The sequence below is a fragment of the Stenella coeruleoalba genome, assembly GCF_951394435.1.
Source record: "Stenella coeruleoalba genome assembly, chromosome: 11".
In the NCBI taxonomy this organism is placed as follows: domain Eukaryota; kingdom Metazoa; phylum Chordata; class Mammalia; order Artiodactyla; family Delphinidae; genus Stenella; species Stenella coeruleoalba.
Window position 1 is genome coordinate 92,332,064 of NC_137157.1, and position 17,958 is coordinate 92,350,021.

General features: G+C 40.8%; 2 protein-coding genes across 6 annotated transcripts in view; one reads left to right on the forward strand and one right to left on the reverse strand.

The window, feature by feature from the left end:
- Positions 1–3,124, forward strand: part of GPR19 (G protein-coupled receptor 19) — a 31,609-nt gene extending 28,485 nt beyond the window's left edge. For all 4 annotated transcript variants that reach the window (XM_079937636.1, XM_079937633.1, XM_079937635.1 and 1 more), the window contains one exon: positions 1,180–3,124. In XM_079937636.1, the coding sequence (XP_079793762.1) occupies positions 1,196–2,449 (1,254 nt within the window). In that variant the 5' untranslated portion in view covers positions 1,180–1,195 and the 3' untranslated portion in view covers positions 2,450–3,124. The remainder of the gene's footprint in view (positions 1–1,179) is intronic.
- The window catches only part of CREBL2 (cAMP responsive element binding protein like 2), a 55,237-nt gene that overhangs the window by 14,287 nt on the left and 22,992 nt on the right, over positions 1–17,958 (reverse strand). The window contains exons 3-4 of one of the 2 annotated variants that reach the window (XM_079937638.1): positions 17,661–17,805; positions 10,766–14,913 (exon numbers count right to left, since the gene is read on the reverse strand). In XM_079937638.1, the coding sequence (XP_079793764.1) occupies positions 14,909–14,913; positions 17,661–17,805 (150 nt within the window). In that variant the 3' untranslated portion in view covers positions 10,766–14,908. Of the gene's footprint in view, positions 1–10,765; positions 14,914–17,660; positions 17,806–17,958 lie in introns of those variants that run through there. The other variant, XM_079937637.1, reaches the window with a different exon arrangement.

The following is a 17,958-nucleotide window of genomic DNA, read 5'->3' on the forward strand; positions in this document are numbered from 1 at the left end:
CTCTAAACCCCAGAAACGTTTCTCTGTGAGGTGTAGTGACAGGAGCCCTGGAGAGGGCCGGGAGGCCCTGCTGAGCCTGTCGCTGGTGTGCCCTCCCCTGCACCACCGGCCAGGTGGGATCGCTCTGGTTATTACGGATTCAATCGCTGTGCTTTCTCTTTCTGCTTAATAGATTCAGACCAAATTAAACCCTAATGATCGGACTGCAACCAGTCACCTCAATTTTAATTGAATGGCCCACAATGATACAGGCTTTTTCCCTATTAAAAAGTATACCTTTTTTTCCCCCCCCTCACTGAATAGTAGGAAAAAAAAAGTTAAAATAAAGGCTGGGTAAAGTTAGAGTTGCTTGCTTATAATCATCTGAATGCCATAAGGTTTCTAGTAACCTGGTTACACATTCATTAGGGGACATCTTGTATATTCCTCAGTCAGGGTCATTTTGTGAAATACTAACAACGGAATAGCATCAAAATATGTCAATGATAGGTGGCCTGGCATCTTTTGGGAAGAAACAGGCTATGTTTATGTGTCATTAAATGCGCTACTTCTGGCTCATGTGAAAGTGTTATGTTTGCTCCATGTGCTCCCATAATGCTTTTGTAATGGAAATTCTAAAGTAAGTAACGACAGGGTCGTTCCCAGTGGCCAGTCAGTCTGTATTCACAGATTTCTGTTAGCTTTTTCCATAGCCGACGCCTGTGTGTGTTTCCATCTGCCCAAGTTTTCCTCCCTTGCAGCCTCGTTACTTTAGTGGTACGACATTCAGGAACTTCTCACGTACCTACCGGGATTCCAGTAGCACGTCATTTGGGGGTAACACCCTAACCATGAGGCAGATTTGAGCTCTCTAACCCTCCGTGATCCCCAGCATATGAAGGGAACAAGGTTCAGTGTAGGAGTGGGGCTTGCTATGAGTTCCACCACATTTGACTAACGGTCAGGAGACGGGGAGGCCAGGGAAAGCCTGAGCTGGGATCAGCTGAAACCATCCTAAAATGAAAGAGAAATGGGGCCAGAGCTCTTTCCGGATAGTAGTCATGTTTTCCTGCCAACACACAAGCCCTACTCATTGACAGATGACAACCGATCTAAGCGTCAAATAAGATTGTTAGTCTCAGGAATCAATCCGTGTAACACCATTTTAACAGGAGGCCTCATTCTTCTTTTCTTATCCAGAACTAAGAGGGAAAAAATGAATATGGTTTTTGCTCACAGAATGGATAACAGCAAGCCGCCTTTGGTTGTTCCTACACTTCTGGTGCCCCTCCAAAACCACAGCTGCACGGAAATGGCCTCCCCTCTGCTGAGCCAGGACCTGACGGCGCTTTACGAGGAGCACGGCTGGAGGAGTAATGGAACAGACCTGCGCTACAGACCTAACCCCGGGGAAGTGGCCACGGCCAGCATTTTCTTTGGGGCCCTGTGGCTGTTTTCTGTCTTTGGCAATTCCCTGGTGTGTTTGGTCATCCACCGGAGCAGGAGGACTCAGTCCACCACCAACTACTTCGTGGTGTCCCTGGCGTGTGCTGACCTGCTCGTCAGTGTGGCCGGCATGCCTTTCGTCCTGCTGCAGTTCGCCACCGGCCGGTGGGCCCTGGGCAGCGCCATGTGCAAGGCCGTGCGCTACCTTCAGTATCTCACCCCAGGCGTCCAGGTGTACGTTCTCCTCTCCATCTGCATAGACCGGTTCTACACCATCGTCTACCCTCTGAGCTTCAAGGTGTCCAGAGAAAAAGCCAAGAAGATGATTGCAGCGTCCTGGATCTTTGAGGCGGCCTTTGTGACCCCCGTGTTCTTTTTCTATGGCTCCAACTGGGACAGTCATTGTAACTATTTCCTCCCCTCCTCTTGGGAAGGAACCGCCTATACCGTCATCCATTTCTTGGTGAGCTTTGTGATTCCATCCGTCCTCATAATCTTATTTTACCAGAAGGTCATAAAATACATTTGGAGAATCGGCACCGATGGTCGAACAGTGAGGAGGACAACGAACATCGTCCCAAGGACAAAAGTGAAAACTGTCAAGATGTTCCTCATTTTAAATCTTCTGTTTTTGCTCTCCTGGCTGCCTTTTCATGTTGCTCAGCTGTGGCACCCCCATGAACGAGACTATAAGAAAAGTTCCCTTGTTTTTACAGCTATCACATGGATATCCTTTAGTTCCTCAGCCTCTAAACCTACTCTGTATTCCATTTATAATGCCAATTTTAGGAGAGGAATGAAAGAGACTTTCTGCATGTCCTCGATGAAGTGTTACCGAAGCAATGCCTACACTATCACAACCAGTTCACGGATGGCCAAAAAAAACTATGTCGGCGTCTCAGAAATCCTCCCCACGGCCAAAGCTGTAGCCAAAGACTCAAGCTATGGTTCATTTGACAGAGAAGCCAAGGAGAAAAAGCTTGCTTGGCCCATTAATTCAAATCTGCCCAATACTTTTGTCTGATTTCTCAGAATTCTTTCAATTACTGTTATGCACCAGAGATTAAAAACTTTAACTGTAAAAACGAAGCTATTTATATATTTCTTTTCAATCAACTTTCTGAGGGAAATGTTTGATTTTGTAAAATGCACTCACTATTGATTTTAGTTTCTGTGTTTTTTATTTTAGTTGCTTTTTGTTTTCGAGGAAGCTTTCACCTTGAGCTTATGGTCAATGGTCCCTTTCCTGTATTAGTTACATACGTTAAAAAAAAAGAACGCTTTCCTACTTTTTAATTTACCAGTAGGTCCAAAAAGCATAAGCCATATACACAGTCTTTGATTAATGATTCAACCTGGTTTTATTCTGTTTCCTTTTTCTCCTCCCTACTGAAATTTTGTTAACTATGGGCTTCTGTTCCAAATGAAATCTGCTGTGTGACACATTTCAGAGACTTGAATTTCTCTACTAAGCAACATTTAGAAAGTCTTAATATTGTATATGTTTTTACATTACCTTCTGTCCGGATCTGTTCTGGAGAGCGCTCCGTGTATTGGAATATATTGGAACTTGCTGGGTAGTCTTCTGTGATCGAATTATAATCAGGATTCTTAGGGAAAGAAAGCTTATAGAGTTGCCTAATTTTGGTCTCTGTCTCTTTTTCTGTCTCTCTTTCATTCTCCCTTAACCTAACCAGCTGATGATGCCTTGAAACATTTGAAGTGGCCGTGCTGTTTTCCTCACATCTGTGTCCCATCTAGGCTGTGTCCAGGATGTTTACGTCTCTTCTGAGTTAAACTCAAGAAAATGAGCAGGGACCCTGCCAGGGCAAGCCCAGAAAATGCCAAAGGGAGAAGTGCAGATGGGATCTCCCTGCACTCTGCAGTTCAGGCAGACACCTTTGGCTGCCCAGCGCTGCCCCTATACCCTAGGACAGCAAGTGCAAGGAGCGCTTTCTTCTTTCTCCTGGACACTCAGACGTGAGGCCGTTTCTCCAGCCAGCACTTCCTACCCCTCATCTCTCTCCAGGATGTATCATCATACCCTCACCAAGCTCAGACTCTTCTTTGGCTGTGGTAACTCGAGATTTTCTTCTCTGGTTGCCAGGTCTCCATTATTTCAAATCTAGGACTAGCACATTTTAAAGATGTACTTATTCAAACAGTAACGGGTTTACAGACAAGACTGGTGTGCATTTTCACACCCTAGTTAACGAGAATTGCAAATAATAATATCAGTTGTTCAGTGATTTTACCTGTATTATCTCACTTTATCCTCTCAAGTATTCTGTGATGTTCCTATTATCATCCCTACGTGACTTGCCCAAGTCGGAGTGTGACCGAGCTGTTTTTCACACTCAGGTCCCCTAACTGCAAGTCTGTTGCTCTTTCCTTGACAAGACAGGTTTCTCCCTATGGAATACATGAGTAGCCAAACCCATCCAGACCTCTGTGGGCCTAACGGCTGCTGCCTGCGTGGAAATCTTGAGGTCTGGGAGAACGTGGCATTCTTAACAGGAGAGTCTAGAAATTTAGTGAGCTGGCCCTCACCTTTTCCTTGGCTGTGGCTAGGTTCCTGGGCTGGTGGTGCTAAACGTCTGAAATGGGAAAGAAGCTGTACATCCCACCTCGCAGACACAGGGAAACAAGATTAGGCTTGGTATTTGGGGCAGAGAATGAGAACAATAAAGTATTCCATCCACAAAACATCTATAGAGCTGATGCATTTAAGTGGAGGTGCTTTCTTTAATCAAAGCCAGAAGATAAAAAGTGTCTTGTATTTTCTTCCTTTTCTTTCCCCTCCACATATTCTTCCTTATCCTATCAGCCAATGGCTGACCAGACAAAATGAGCCAGATGTTTATGTCACATGGCCCTGATATTTTGTGGTTCAGAGTTGTTAAAAAATAGAAGAGACCCTGCAGTACTTTTTTTTAAATTTATTTTTTAAAGTCAGATTGTAACAAGTAAAATTTCATTTACTTTAATTTTATTTATATATGTATTTTAGGTCTCAGTTTAAACCAAAAAAGACTAGATGATTACAAAGCTCCATTCTGTCCTTAATGTTCTGTGAGTTTACCCCAGTGGGTGGAAATTGAGTGAGACAACCTCTTACAAACTCTTGTTATCGAGATTAGTTTTTTTTTTAAATCCCCCCAAATAATGACAAATTAAAGAGTGTTAATCAAATCACAATGGAGAGAGCTCTGAAGTCTCATGACCTATGATAATTCAGCTACATTTTCTCAGCATGTGGATAATTCATTTTATTTTATTTTATTTTTTTAGTTTAATATTTAGGATTCCTGTTGTCTCACTTGATCCTGAATTTGGAAGAAACTGGATGTAATGCACAGACTGATGAAGATTTGCATAAGTCCCAGCAGTACGGGAACAACATTCACCATACCTCACGTTTACCTGCCAAGCACAGGGAGGCAGGCTGTCGGGGGGAATAGGAAAACGACTCCAGTCTCCTTATCAGGCACATGACGAGATGCATCACGAATGTGGATTCATGTAGCTTCCAACCAGGAGTTCAGGAAAGCTAACGGGGAGCAGGGTTCTGAGGAGAGCAATTCCCCTCCCTGGCTCCAGGTGCCCACAGACCATCAGAGGAAGGGGCAGGGTCGCATCCTTTGAGGTGGAATTCAAATTTCTCCTTTCCTTCTAATCTTCAGTGAAATCATTAGTGCCACCAGCCTGCTGCCCAAAGTCCATCAGCACATCCTGCTCAGGTACACTTCCCTGTGGACCTTCCGTCACAGGTTTCCCCAGGGTGCCTGGGACCAATGAATGCCCTGGGCCAGAGTTCTCAGCAAGGGCAGTTTCATCCAGGGGGACCTCCACCAAGCATGTGGGGAGCAGAGTCATTTGCCAGATAAGGTTGGCACTCTTGGCTCTCCTGGTGGGCGCAGTGCTTCCCTTCTCCCTCCAGCCTTGCTGCTACCTGCCAAACTTGCTTTGAAGCAACAGAAGAAAGATCTGTTGGAGCTGCTGGACCAGGATCAGCTTCAAGGTTATGCTCCTTATAAAAACCACACGTAACAGAAGCAAAGAATTCGACTTTTAGAGTAGAAGGAATGGGACGTTGGGAGACCTAACCCAAGCCCCTCACTGTTTAGAAGAGCAAATTATGTCCAAGAGAGGTCAATGTAGGGGTAAACAAAAATGCCTTCTGCCGACCAGTCCAACATTCTTCAAATTTGCTGTGCCGCTGGCATGATGCATTCACTGGAGTGAACAAATCCTCACTGTGTTGGGAAGAATATGAAAAGAATAAATAATTCCCCATTGCTTAATGAACCTGCTAATTCATCTGGAGCAGAGACGACCTTAGGGGGCCGTGATTAGACAGCCATGGAAACGAACCAGCTTGGTGCCACTGTTTTGCAGAACGACCGCTTGGTGGCACTGTGGCCAGTAGGCAGACCCCAACAGCTCTTCACAGGGCCTGGCACACTGGCGATTTGGGGGAAAGTCCTCGTTGCATAGCAACAAGACAGTGAAAATTGCTGAGCACCCAGAGCAGCAGCTGCAGATTCACTGATCAGTGTGTTCAAAACACAAAGCATCTCAACATAGGAGGGAATTCCAAAATAATTAATACCCTTTACAGACATGAAATCACTAGTCAAAATATTATTTTAAACCCATTTTACAAATGGTAGCATTTTCGAAAAACCCCATCTCACCAAACACGCAGTTATGCCACCCACACTTACCAGGGCCTCTCTCTTTTCTCCTTTTATTATTTGACTCTCAGAATTTATGGATTCCATAGCAGTGTAATCTAGACTTTCCCTAAAAGTAAATGTTCCTGTGTTCCTGGTAGGTAGGCATTTATATTTTTGGCCCGTCTCATTTCCCTCAGACCCTCTTGAATTTTTTGAGCCCCTACCTACAGTCTGGGCCATTCTGAATTGTTTGCTCAACTGAACACTTCTGTTCAAAAGCTCTGTCTTTCTCAGGAGAAGCCTCCTTATTATTTTTTTTAATTGAAGCATAGTTGATTTATAATGTTGTGTTAGTTTCAGGTGTAAACTGGACACCTGAAGGTAAAAGTATATATTCTTTTTTAGATTCTTTTCCATTATCGAATAGGTTATTACAAGATATTGAATATAGTTCCCTGTGCTATACAGTAGGTCCTTGTTGTTTATTTATTTTATATATAGTAGTGTGTATCTGTTAATTCCAAAGTCCTAATTTATCCCTCCCACTCCTTTCCCCTTTGGTAACCATGAGTTTGTTTTCTATGTCTGTGAATCTATTTCTGGTTTTTTTAAAATTTTTTATTTTATATTGGAGTATAGTAGATTTACAATGTTGTGTTTCTGCTGTACAGCAGAGTGAATCAGTTATACATATACAAATATCTATTCTTTTTCAGATTCTTTTCCCATATAGGTTATTACAGAATATTGAGTAGAGTTCCCTGTGCTATACAGTAGGACCTTGTTGTTTATCTATTTTGTATATAGTAGTTTGCATCTGCTAATCCCAAACTCCTAATTTATCCCTCCCCACATTTCCCCTTTGGTAAGCATAAATTTGTTTTCTATGTCTGTGAGTCTGTTTCTGTTTTGTAAATGTGTTCATTTGTATCATATCTTAGATTCCACATGTAAGTGATATCATATGATATTTGTCTTTTTCTGTCTGACTTACTAGAAGAAGCCTCTTTAAAAGTATTGCTTTTTAAAAACTCTCATCAACCCTAATTGAGTTATACAATTAGGATTCACCTATAATTTGAAGAATGTGTGATTTTAACTCTGCAGGAAAATGACCCCCAGAAATGCTGGGTGTGTGTATCTGGTTTCAGGGTTATGATGCAGGTCTGGAAGCTTGAGAACATCATCTGGTTTTCAGTGGCAGACAGTCAATATAGCAGTTTCAGCTGTTTGCCCACAACAGCTAGATATGGGGAATGAAAACTGTAAGGGAATTCTGAATGAATCCTCTCTATTCTGCTTCCCTGCAATACCTTCCAAAGAGTGCTCTGTCTTAGGAGACTATATTCTGCTAGTAGGACCCTGAATGTGCTATGCGGACCATGGCATGGATACCTGGGCAGCAAAAGATCTGTGAAGAGTTTTATGGTGGAGAGGGTGGGGAGCACAGTGTCTGAGAAGAATGGATTTATACTCTATTCATCAGTCCAGACTCATTAAAATTCTGGGCTGATTCTCCAGGTAGATGGACTATATATACTTGAATGACCCTTTAAAAATTAGTAAAAACTGGGCACAAGACTCCAGTGACACCTCCAGCCAGCAAAGTTTTCCTTAATCACAAGTATGATGGTTGTTTTCAAGGGCTCTGGAATCAACTTCTGTGTTGAAGCTCAGGTTCTGCTTACCACCTGTTTAACCAACAAATTCTCAAACCCCAGCTTCTCTATTTTTAAAATGGGGAAAATAACATGCCTACCTGTATTAGGGTTCTCCAGGAAGAGCAGAACCAATAGGACATAGATGACAGATAGATAGGTGGATAGATGACAATATTTTAAGAAGTTGGTTCTTGCAATTAAGGGGGTCAGCCAGCTTGAAGTTTGTAGGGTGGGTGGCAGGCTGGAAACTCAGGTAGTTGCTGCAGTCTTCAGTTTGAAATCTAGGGCAGGCCAGCAGGCAGGATTTGATGCTACAGTCTTGAGGCAGAATTTCTTCTTAGGGAAACCTCATTTTTGTTTGCTGTTAAGGCCTTTAACCGAGTAGATAACCATATTATCAAGGATAATCTTAAAGTCAGTTGGTTGTAGCTGTTGAGCACATCTACAAAATACCTTCACTGCAACACCTAGGTTAGTGTTGATTAAATAACTCGGTATTCTACTGTAGCTGACATGTAAGACTATCATACCACCTTATAGGATTGTAATAAAATGAGCCCAGACCCATGTAAATTATTCATTCAGTGCATTACCAAACACATGGGAAGCCCTCAAAAAAGGTTTTCTATTGTTGTTATTTGAATTTAGTTGTTGCTAACCCAATGGATTTTTCCATTTTCAAGTTCTTCAGCACCTATTGCTATGTGCTAACTAGTAGAAACAGTTTTTTAATACCATTCTCAAATTGTGGCATCGTTTTCCTTCTTTAGCTTTTTTTCTTTTCTTTCTTTTTTAGTTCTGCTAATATTTTGCAGACTCAGGGGGAAGGAACACCTGGGAACAGGAACTTGAATGGGAGGTAGGTGACAGAGCTACTTCTATTCACTCACTCCAAAGGGGATTTTTTTGAACTATTAAGAAGGCATGGTCTAAATTCAGGATATGAAAACACTTGAGAATGCAGCCTTTTACCATCATTCTTGTGTTGCGATTTCCACATATACAATAGAAAGAACTGATGGAGGGAAATCAGTTTCAACTGTTAATTTAACCATTCTAGTCAAATATAAGAAAAACCGGTGAAACGGGACTTAAGTCACTCTTGGCCATAGTTAATTGTAGGCAACTCTGTAGCTAAAAACATGTAACCATTATATATTTTCAGTTGAACCATAAGTGAATTGTACTGTAACTCGAAACAAATCTAAGTGAAATCAAGTGAAATTGAAGTCAAGATAGTTTTTTTTTTTGTTTGTTTTGTTTTTTTAAAGCTATTTGATAATTGGAGTGAAGGGGCAAAGAAACACAATGAAAATCCAGACTCAAACTTACAAACACAAATATTGTAAGGAACTTTTAAGTTTATTTTGAAGAAAAATTTAAACCAGCTAAATGGTTTATGGTTTTGTTTTTTTAAGAAAAGATATGTGAGTATACTATTTGGAGGACAAAGGGGAAAAACACTGCCTATATTTATCCATTTTGTGGTTTAAAGAAACCCTCAACTACAGCAGGCCACATATTAAAACTCAATGTAATTTCATAGACTAGGTAGAGATCTCCAATAGAACCTGCTTCCGTTTTTTGGTTTATATGAGCTGTCACACCTTGTGGAAGGTGAAAGTGAGACCTTGCCCTGTGGCGGCTAAGATCACCTGCAGGCTGGATGCACGCAGGCTGGGTGCAGCGGCGTTCATCACCTGGCCTCAGGAAACTGCTAGTGATCTTAGTGGTATTATCCCAACCTGGCTCCACCTGTCCCAGAACTGACCCCACAGACTAAGGTTGACTCTTCACTCCCTAGTCACCCTCACGTTTATTCAGGAGACTGAAGTATATTAACCAGAGGCCAGTGTATTGATTTTCAAGGGGATATATTCCTTTCCAATGACCAGAATGCTTAGATGACTTATTCAGGGCACATTCTTACTGATTTTGGAATAATTGGGAATCTGGAAGTTGCTTGGTGAATATGGGATCTGACAAAAAGAAGTATGGTTATTTTTTTGTTTGTTATTATTTGGAAGATATTTTAAACTAGTTTATTTTTATAAGTTGAATATGAAATCTATATTTCACATGGAAAAAAAATGGAACGATTGTATTAGTTATCTATTATTGCATATTACCCCCAAATTTGACAGATTATAATAACCCACATTTTTTAAAATCTCATAACTTCTGTGAGCAGGAATCTGGATACAGCTTAACTGTGTCCTCTGATTCACAAGGCTGCAGTCACAGGGTTAGGGTCAGGGTCTCATCTGAAGGTTCAGTGGAGGTAGCATCTGCTTGCAGGATCACGTGGTTGTTGTTGGAATTCACTTCCTTAGGGGCCTGAGGTTTGAGGGGCATTACTATTTACTTTTTGTCATTAACTCTGTACCTTCTTTTCCTGTGGTATCGGCAAGCATGGTGTTCATTCCACTGAAGTGGGAAAACCCAGAACTCAGTGTGGGCTTTTGGCCTGCTGGTTCTGGGTTATCCAAGGCTACCTAGTGGAGGCACAGGCGTCGTCATTTCTAGCCTGCTGACTTGACCAGGTTCGGGGCTGTAAAGTTCGGGGCTTGTCAGGCACTGTTTGCCTCTCAGGAAAGGGGCGCTGAGGCATGGCAGGATTGAATTGGGTTCTGTTGGATCTCAGGAGATTTTTCCTGCTCAAATACTTATCTAACTGCAGAGTCAAAATGGCCTGTAAGCCAAAGCTGACTGTCCAACTGCAGCCCAACCCCCAGCCCTGGAGTGTTGGGAGCACTGTGTCACAAAGCAATAGGTAAGTTAGTTGTACCCACTCTGACCCCAAGGCTTGCTTTAAGAATTCAGCTGATCTGCCTCCCAGTTATTTCTGGAGTTCACCTGGGTAGTTCTCTGCAACCCATAACCGTTTCTGAGTCACGACCACCATCTGTCTTGTGAAGTAATCTGAATTTGACATGGATGCCTCCAAACTTCCTAGAGACTTACAAAGAGTCCTTCCAGCTCCATGTGTCCTCCAGTCAGATACGTGGGGCCTCAAATGTGGCTGCTCGGGTCAGGGCCATGCTGGCCTACAGCAGGCCTTTACAGTGGTCGGCTGGAAACCAACTCTCTGGCAGGGGAGGGAAATCCCTGATTGGTAGCATTTACTGATTTCTGTGGTGTCAGTACTCCCATCACTGCTGATTAAAAGCTACCAATCTGATGTCACTCAGCATGGAGTTGGGATAGATGCACATGATTGGCTTTCTTCTGGGGCCAGCAATACACCAGCTGCAGCACACTGTCGTTTTGCACGTTTTATGAAAGGCACCCTCCACGTAGAGGGATTAAGAAAGGCTCCTCTCTGGGCAGACCTGCACCATACGTGTGACCCGGTGAGCAATGGCAGGCACCCTTTCCTCCTCACGTGGCTTCTTGAAAGGAACGTGAGGTCGATTTTAGGCCTCCTCAACTGGGTGCCTTTGTGCAATGCACATTCAGCACAACCTCACACAGCAGTCCCGCTTCGATTCATGGTACTGTGTAATTAAGTAAAATGGATGGAATAAGGGAAAAGTGAGCCAGGTTACCTAGCAGCCTGAAAACCTGCTTATACAGATGATAGGATTACTGCCAGGTGGAACATTAACTTCTTAAAATTAATCTAGTTAATAGAAGGCTATTATTGCTAAGAAGAGCCCCCAACTATACACCATTCCAGGGATAGACATAATGATATAGCTAAAAAGACTTCAGAAACATGAGGCCTGCAACACTACATGTTTAGATTCCAGACCATTAAAATATATTTATCGTTAGTGATTTAAATCTTAATAGTCAAACCCAGGCACACATGAATATTTAAAATATAACGTAATTCTTTACTACTTAAGAAGTAGCTTCTCATAACTCTATTTAGCCTACCAATTACTCTGGAAATTATCCTCCCACTTTCTTACATATGAGGAAATAAGCCGAGAGAGTACATAATTCAAGGTGACGCAAAAAATGGATTCAAGACCAGTTCTGCCTAAATCTCATACTCTTTTTACTATGCTTATACAGACATACTTCAGTATTGTGAAACAGACAACCTGAAATGGCTCCAGTGAAGATATTTTATTTTTCATAAAAATATAATTGTACAATGCTCTTCAGAGAAAGAAAAATTCCTTCAATGCCCCAAAATACCATGTGATTTAGTAGTAATTTTCCTCTCTTTTAAAACTAAAAATGTAATTGATAATGTGCAACTGATTTCTTGTGAAACATCGCATTTACGTTTTTAAATTTTATTTGCCTTTATTTTAACTAAGTCCAGTTTAAACCTATGCTTTTTGGAACAACCCAAATCAAGCCTACCAATTCAAAGATGATAAAATAAAATGCTAAATGGTGATGCTGATAAATGCTGTCAGTCAGCTGGTAAACAGTGATATGAACTTGCTGCAGCATGAAAGATCCTGATTTAGATACATTAGGAAGATTTTAGATACAATAGAAAAAAATTTAAGAACTTCAACTATATCCTAAAATTTGATCTAGTCAAACTTATTTCATATTATACTCAGTTGCTCTAGTATACAACGGATCTATGCTAAATTAACAACAGAATATGACTGGTCTAAATACGTAAATTTATTTTCCCCCTTACCTTCCTTTCTTTGGGAAAAGGAAAAAGGAAATATTACTCTGTGTACTCAGAGAGCAAGGAGAACAGCAGAACAGATGAAGGGGGACTGAGCTCGCTGACTCTTCCACCCGCTTCTGTTCTCTCTCAGCCGGTATGTTGTCCTTATAGGTGAGTGAGAGATGCTAGGATTTCAGCATGCTGCTCCTTAACTGGAATGGGGCAAGAAATGCTCCAGCTGTTTTAATCAGTGACGTTTATTAACATGCTTCAAGTGGCCAAAGCGTGCAACCAGCACAATACCCAAAGCAATCAGAACACTCCTCTTTAAGACCAAGAATTTTTCTCTCGGTTTGATCTACTCCAAAATACCAAATAGATAGGTTTAGGATTAAACTGAAATAAACTGTAATTTACTTTCACCCAGAATTACACATCGGCTACCTGAGGACAAAGTCACTGCTCTTGTAAAGATACTGAAGGGAAGGGGAGTAGCTCAAATGAGCCTAAAATTTAAAATCACAACCAGAGAAGAAACACTTCAAGCACAATGGGGACATTCCATTGAAGAGCCACATTCATTTGGAATGTTTGTTTTGAAAACAACTCTTTTGGGGAATTCAAAAGGTACTGAACAAAGCAACGTAGAGTAAGTCTTGGGCTGTTTTGCAAAATAAAAATATACATTTGAGTAGACCAGATGGCAAAAACATACCCATTACAATCTGAACACTATATTTAAAAAACTTAAATTCTGAAGGCCTGAACATTAACAATCTTTAATCTATCTATATTTGTGATCCTAAAAAGACATTAAATACTCTTAAACCCCCAGTCCTCCAAAACACAGAGAGGCCCAACAGACTGGGCTAGTGGTATATCAGTTGTCACACAGTACTAGACTAGAGATCTGAGTCTGCGACCTAAGCACAAGAGATCTTCAGGAACTCAGGCTTAAGGGAAGCACTTAATTCAAATGCATGGCCTCAGAGAAGGAGGGAGGTACCTCATCACCTGAAACTATGTGGTCCATCTCATGTTCCCCCTCACAGTCAAGCTAGACTATGATGCCTCCTCTTAAACTACTTCGTAACAAAACACATATTGTTTGGAAGCCAAATGTTTGCTTCATTAGAGCAAAGAGCAATTACAATTTAGCAGCAACAGAGAACACAACTCCTGATTTAAGGACGGGAAAGAGAAGAGAGAGTGTTAAAGTGTCCCAGTGGGGACATCAAAAGATTCCCAGATCTGAGTGTATCATATTGAGTGTGACTCCTCAACCATCACTCCATTTGGTAGCCAGGAAGAAAGCAAAGGTAGTTGTGGTGGGAACTGGAGGGAACTCCTCTGCCTTCTGCCCCTCCTGCCAGGCCCCCTGGCGACTCTGCTTCAGTGCTTCACTCCAGAGTGGAGGCATGGCCAGGGCTGAATCGGATGCACACCCACAGTGTGTTTCTCTCTGGCTCAGAATACGTTCATAAGGAAACTCAAATCAGGGAAGAAACTAAGTGTTCTGGTTATGGCTACCGCCATTAGATCCACCAGCAATGTGTCCCTCATTTCGTTCCAGATCTCTTGAGGCAGAAACTCCATCTCAGCAGCTAATTTCATCCTATTTTCTTTAGAAAAATTCTCCAAATTAGGTGATTACACAACGAAATGTGTGTGAACATTCACTCCTGCCCTCCCCATATACATATATAGACATACAATAGAAACACACTGTATGGGTTGTCAAGACGATGTATGTTACTGAAATGCCTAACAGGTTACTTCTTATTTAAAAATAAAGTTTGACTAATTATTCTCCAAGTACAGATTAGGCCCTAGCAAACCTGTATAAATACAGTTAGAAAAGACAGCAACAAAAGTTTTAAATAGAGGCTATCTTAAGGGCTTCCTTGATGGATTTTGTTAATGTGTACATTATTTAAAACGGGCATATCATTATGGATTATAAAAATAGAAATGTATAAATTTGTTAATACATATTCACAGCTTATGCTGGAATGGCTCACAGGAGAAATGGTTCATGCAGAAAATAAACATTACTCAAGTAAATATAAAGGAATAAGATTAGGTCCATAAAGGCTGAGAACTTATAGTCAGTAATCAGCCCATTTGGTTTCTCTTTGTAGGGCAATTAAAAACATGAAAGGAAGTGACACCTAGACACACATACACATACAATTACATGAATTACATGGAAAGAATATAAATTAACCAATAAAGCAATGTGGAATTGAGGTGCAAAAAATATAATCTTCACTCATTCTCTCTACTGTACTTTCAAGCATTGCAACATGTTAAATGCCATGGGTGGCAATACCAACCAGAACAGGTCTGAATGTCTGTAAATTTTCTAAGTGTTGAAAACTAAAGCAAAATCCTTTGAGATCTATGATCACACATTTTGGTAGAAATTGCAAATTTACAGAGATGACTGAGCAGTAGGTAGTAAATGGAGCCAAGAAGTACAATCTTGCCTATTCATCCTCCAATAAGAATCAGAATATTGGCTTCAATCACTGACTCATCATTTTATATGCTCTTCACCCTGAAAAATAAAGTTACCAATGTAAGAATGCTTTTTTTTTTTTAATATATTTATTTATTTATTTATTTGGGGCTGCCTTGGGTCTTCGTTGCTATGCGCGGGCTTTCTCTAGTTGCGGTGAGCGGGGCCTACTCTTCCTTGCAGTACACAGGCTACTCATCTCAGTGGCTTCTCTTGTTGCAGAGCATGGGCTCCAGGTGCGCGGGCTTCAGTAGTGGCACGCAGGCTCAGTAGTTGTGGCGCACGGGCTTAGTTGCTCCGTGGCATGTGGGATCTTCCCAGACCAGGGCTCGAACCCGTGTCCCCTGCACTGGCAGGTGGATTCTTAACCACTGCACCACCAGGCACAGGGAAGTCTCAAGAATGCTTTTAAAGTCAATGAAGTTCGGTTAATCTGTTTTAAAATGCATGCTTTTTTTTTTTTAATTTAGTATCTACGGGAAGGCTATTTTCAAATACAGACTGAAAGAAAACTGAACTGTTTTGGCTTTTTTTCATTAATTGAATTTAGATTAAGGCAAATGTTACCTCATCTAATAACAGCTATAAAAAGCCAATCCTTCAGTTTTATAAAAAATTTTTTAAAAGATAAAAAGTTTGTAACATTTCCTTATAACTATTTTCAAGTGCTCCCAAAGCAATCACAATGATGAAGAAATCAACATATGGCATCTTCATTCTAAAACCTTAACACTCTGTCCAACAAATGGTGCTGAGACAACTGTATATTCACATGCAAAAGAATTAAGCTGGACTTCTATCTCTCACCATATAGAAAAATTAACTCAATAGATCAATGATCTAAATATAAGGCCTAAAACCATAAAACTCTTAGGAGACAACACAGGGCAAATCTTCATGACCTTCGATTTGGCAATGGGTTGTTAGATATGGTACCCAAAGCATGAACAACAAAACTAAAAATGGGTCTTCCTCAAAATTAAAGTCTTTTGTCCACCAAAGGATACTATCAAGAAAGCGAAAAAACCTACAGAATGGGAGAAGTATGTGTAATCATATATCTGATAAAGGTCTAGAAATCCAGAATATATAAAGAACTCTTACAATTCAACAACATAATGAAAGACAATTAAAACATGGGCAAGGGACATAAAGAGACATTTTTTCAAAGAAGACATACAAATGGCCAACAAGCACATGAAAAGTTGCTCAGTGTCATCAGTCATTAGGGAAATGTAAATCAAAAACCACAATCAGATGCCACTTCACTAGGAAGGCTACAGTTTTCAAAAATGGAAAATAAAAAGTGTTGACAAGACACAGAGAAATGGGAAACTTCATATACTATGGTGGTAATGTAAAATATTTCAGCCACTGTGGAAAACAATTTTTTGGTTCCTCTAAAAGTTAAATATAGGCACCTCCCTGGTGGTCGAGTGGGTAAGACTCCGTGCTCCCAATGCAGCGGGCCTGGGTTTGATCCCTGGTCAGGGAACTAGATCCCACATACATGATGAAACTAAGAAGTCAGCATGCCGCAACTAAGACCCGGCATAGCCGAAATAAAAAATAAATAAATAAATATTTTAAAAAATAAATAAAAGTTAAATATAGAATTACCATATGACCCGGCAATTCCACTTCTAGGTATATACCCAAAACAACTGAAAACAGGTACTCAAATACATACTTGTACATGCATGTTTATAGTAGCACTGTTCACAATAGCAAAAGGTAGAAACAGATATCCATCAGTGGATAAATGGATAACAAAATTGTGGTATACATATACAATGGAATATTATGCAGTCATAAAATGGAATGAAGTACTGATACATGCTACAAGGTGGATGAACCTGGAAAACATTATGCTAGGTCAAAGAAGTCAGACACAGAAAGTCACACAGTGTGATTCCATTTATACGGAATATGCAGAGGAGGTAAATCCATAGAGACAGAATGCAGATTCATAGTTAACAGGGGCTGGAGGGAGGCGGTAACAGCGAGCAACCTGCTAATGCATTTGGAGTTTTCTTTTGGGGTGATAAAATGTTTCTAACCAGACGGAGGTGGTAGTTGTACAACACTGTGAATGTACTAAATTCCTCTGAATTGTGACTTTAAAATGATTAATTTTGTTATGTGAATTTCTCCTTAATTAAAAAAAAATCCTTACAGGTGATGGGCTACTGTACTAGATAGAGCCTGAACTAGGTGAGGACAGGTTCTACCATTATGGCTGTGTGACCTTGGGCACCTTATCAAGCAGCACCTGTGCTATTTCTTCATCTATAAAATAGAAAGTACAATTATACTTCACACAATTACTGGAGGAAATAATTACGATAAACATAAGTGAAAATACTTTGTAAATCAAAATCAAAGGTATTGTTATTATTAACAGTAACTAGGGAATTCCTGGCATTCCGGGGGTTAGGACTTGGTGCTTTCACTGCCAAGGGTGCAGGTTCAATCCCTGGTCGGGGAACTAAGATCCCGCAAGCCGTGCAGTGCGGCCAAAACAATAACTAGACTGGTACACTCTCACTTATTGAGTGAGTCTACTTTAGAATTTTCCCATGAATTTATCAGTTGCTCTTTATAGTCCCCATGTATAACGCATTTCAATATTTAGAATCTAACACCAGTTCACTTGCTTATTAGTGTATTAACAAAATGACATCAGCATTTTATTTTATTTGAAGACACAGCAAGGAAAGTGGTCAACAGAAAGCCTACTTTAAGTCACTCTTCGAAAGATAAACTCTCCCATGTACTGTACTCACAGGAATTGCTGTTAGCGTCTGTCTTCCCAGCTTTCAGGTGCCTGCTTGAGTTCTGCTGAGATTTGTTCTGCTCTTCTCCAGTGAGTAGGGCCTTTATTTCAGAAGGGATTTTCCCTTGGTCCATTGCCATGCACCACTGCTTGTACTGAAATATGTAAAATATATTTAAATAAAATTTTACTAGTCAGAGTTCAGCAACCACAGGTGGAAATCCTAGACATAAGAACTCCCATAACTAGAGGTCAAATTGACTGCTGGGAATCCCACCTTCTGTTGTATTCCTGGTTTATAACCTAGG